Source organism: Mus pahari, chromosome 1 (genome assembly GCF_900095145.1).
Source record: "Mus pahari chromosome 1, PAHARI_EIJ_v1.1, whole genome shotgun sequence".
Lineage (NCBI taxonomy): Eukaryota > Metazoa > Chordata > Mammalia > Rodentia > Muridae > Mus > Mus pahari.
The window spans coordinates 7,312,893-7,316,146 of NC_034590.1; the positions used below are offsets into that span (position 1 = coordinate 7,312,893).

The 3,254-nt window shown below is 39.4% G+C and overlaps 1 protein-coding gene across 1 annotated transcript in view; it reads right to left on the reverse strand.

The window, feature by feature from the left end:
• Lsm14a (LSM14A mRNA processing body assembly factor) overlaps positions 1-3,254 on the reverse strand; it is a 46,503-nt gene that overhangs the window by 12,479 nt on the left and 30,770 nt on the right. The window contains exons 4-5 of the mRNA XM_029532745.1: positions 1,151-1,327; positions 794-856 (exon numbers count right to left, since the gene is read on the reverse strand). Coding sequence (XP_029388605.1) covers positions 794-856; positions 1,151-1,327 — 240 coding nt within the window. The remainder of the gene's footprint in view (positions 1-793; positions 857-1,150; positions 1,328-3,254) is intronic.

Here is a 3,254-nt window from a genome sequence, read left to right on the forward strand (position 1 = left end):
TGGTTGTGAGCCACCATGTGGTTGCTGGGATTTGAACTCAGGACCTTGGGAAGAGCAGTCGGGTGCTCTTAACTGCTGAGCCATCTCACCAGCCCACAAATATATATGTGTTATGCACCCGCATGCACACATAGACAAGGACATGCACATCCACACCAAACTCAAAGACAACTGTGTATTGTCAAGTACAATCCATTCCAGAAAAATAGTACTTCAGAAAAATTAAATACAATACAGATATAAGAATGAAAAGCAAAGCACATTGTGGTGCTACAGTTCATTTTGTTCTCAACAGTAACATTTGGACTACTGCACACTAGCAAACCTAGTGTTCAGTCTTTCAAATTTGATTCAAAGTGGGGTGTGTGTGTGTGTGATGGGTATTGTAGACACTGTGAGAGTTTAATTAACCACAACTATGGATCTTACTCAGTCGTCACTAATTGCTGACAAGCATCTTCAGGCATGTATTCATGTGGAGGCCAGCAAGTTTGCTACAAGAACAGACTTACAACAAATCCATTCCCCTTGGGATCAGTCCTTTGAGGCTCACAACTCTCACCTTTTTTCTTTTTGTAGCCAGTATGTATTTTTGAAATAGTTCCTCCTATTGAGATCCACTGCATATGGCGTTCAGATCTAGGTAGCTGCTGGCTATGGTGACACATATCTTTAAATCCCAGCACTTGGAAGGCAAAGTTCCAAGACAGCCAGAGCTACACAGTGAGGACCTGTCACAACCAACCAACCTCAAATCAAACAAACCCAAACCAATTAGATCCAGGTAACTTACCTACTTGTCTCTTGTCATTTCTGAGTTGCTCATTTTCTGGCCTTGGGACTTTGTGTACTTCAGCTATAAAAAGATATGCAAAGTAACAAATCAATAATATATAACCAAAAATGTCTATAACGTTAGAATGGGGGAGATGAGAACACCTACAATACCCATCACACACACACACACACACACACACACACACACACACACACACACACCCCACTTTGAATCAAATTTGAAAGACTGAACACTATTAAAATACAGTTCAGCTTCAACCTGCTAGCACCATTCATATAAAGTAACACTCCTGGTGTCATGAGGAGATGGAGAATGATCACAGTGCAGGAACAGGAAATAGCTCAGTTCTACCTCGCCTGTGCTCTTGGTTGTCTATTGCTTTCTGGCTGGTAGGTGGCAAAGGCCTGGCTGGTACAGGGCTCCTTCTCCCAACAGGTGCTGGAGCAGGTAAGTGGGCCGAGGCGGTCTGTACTGCTTGTTCCATGGTTGGACTTTTTCTCAAAGGGTCTAACTGAGGGCTTGATCGACCTAAAATGTAACCAAAAGATAATAAACTACCCTAACCTGGGATTTCAAAACCATCTAGACCTCATAAAAGTATAGAATTTTATTCTGCCAATTTAAATCCTTAGCATAAAACTGAATTCATTTTATTAAACCAGTGTTTAAACCTGGTTATATTCAATGGGCTGGTTATTAAGCTAATGAAACAAAACCCCCAACAACACCACCACCACTCCCAAGGTAACACTCCTGCATGACTTTATCTGCTGTTTGTACCTAGTACAGGAATATCAGCACAGACCACAGAGCAGGCATGTCAAACGGAGGCTGCCTTTTTCTTTCCTTTTTGGAGACAGAATCTCACATAGGCCTGTCTCCAATACCTAGGTGCTAGGATTCCAGTTATACATGTCCATGTCAATGACTAAGCAGGAAGGTCTGCTACAAGAATGTAAACAACAGTAAAGCACGGCAGGTAGATTTTTTAAAAAATAAGAATTATTTATTATTTTTTTAAAGATTTATTTTATATGTGAGTACACTCGCTATCTTCACACACACCAGAAGGTGGTATCAGGCCCAATTGCAGATGGTTGTGAGCCACCATTTGGTTGCTGGGAATTGAACTCAGGACCTCTGAAGAGCAGTCAGTGCTCTTAACCACTGAGCCATTTCTCCAGCTCAATAGATGATGGGTTTTTACAAGCCTTCCGTGTTTGGGTAATTAAACGTCAGAATTTTTAAAAAGCCAGAAAAAAATAAAAAAATAAAGCTTTCTGAGAACTGCAGAGTGGTCGCACCTCATTCCTAAGTTATCTTAACAGTCTCTTGCCATGTTTCTGTTTATCATAAGTTTGACTTATCAAATTCCATTTTTCCTTCTATGAGGTCAGAATGATATTAAATACTCTACTCATGTTTTTTGTTCCTGTAGCATTTGCTCTAAATTTCTAGAGAAGATCTTAGATTCCATGATATTATACTAAAATAGGAGATTTTGCTTAAAAATTACGTTCATTTTAAAAAAGAAAAATCCCCAGATATGCTACAGTACAGGCTCAGTCACCTGGGGAAAACGGTGAAAGCTGACCCACCTCTGGTTGTAGAGTACTCAGAATCCCAGGGACAATTCCCCAGGTATTCCAAGTATGCAATAACAATGTTTACATACTTTCAGACATTAATGGCAAGTTACTTTAGTGAAAAGCTTAGTTACCAGAGAACACTGAAAATATATGGTACTATTAATAGAACCACTGTTAAGTTTTCATTCTTTATGGCTATAATATTTTGGCTCATAAGAACAGTTTATAATACTAATGAAGGGAGTGGTAAGTGATGCTTGAGATAGGGAATGGCTAAGCTGCTCAGGCTGGCACTGAGTACCTGGACCCAAATGATCTTCCTGCCTCAGCTCCCAATGTAGTTGCCTATGCAGCAGAAGTCACAGGCATATGTCACTGTGCACAGTTTTCATAGAGTTAAGTTTCTTTTCTTTTTCCCCTCTTTAGACCAAGTTCTTGTTAAGTAGATACAGCTAGCTTTGAACCCACAACATTCCTCGGCTTTCCATATGCTGGGGTTATAGGTGAAATCCTAAGTAGCTTGGAGTGTTAAGATTGAGAAAAGCCTATTGCTGCAGCTCATTTTATAATATTCTACCAAATGACCTTTCAGGTTTATCTTTTATCATTGCTTTTCTGAGAAGAAAGCCTGTGGCGCTCAAGTAGTACAGCAGTAAACACAAGGGGCATATAGAACGAGTTACTCATTGGCTGCATATTCATTTTCTTTTTCCTAACAACTTACTAATCATGGTGTTGATTTTGCTACAAATAAATAAATCCAGAAATAACTGCAGAAAATGCAAAAACAAAAACAAACCAAAAACAAAAAAACCAACAACAAAAAAACCCTCCTTGAGTGAAGATCACATTCTTTTTTTTTTTTT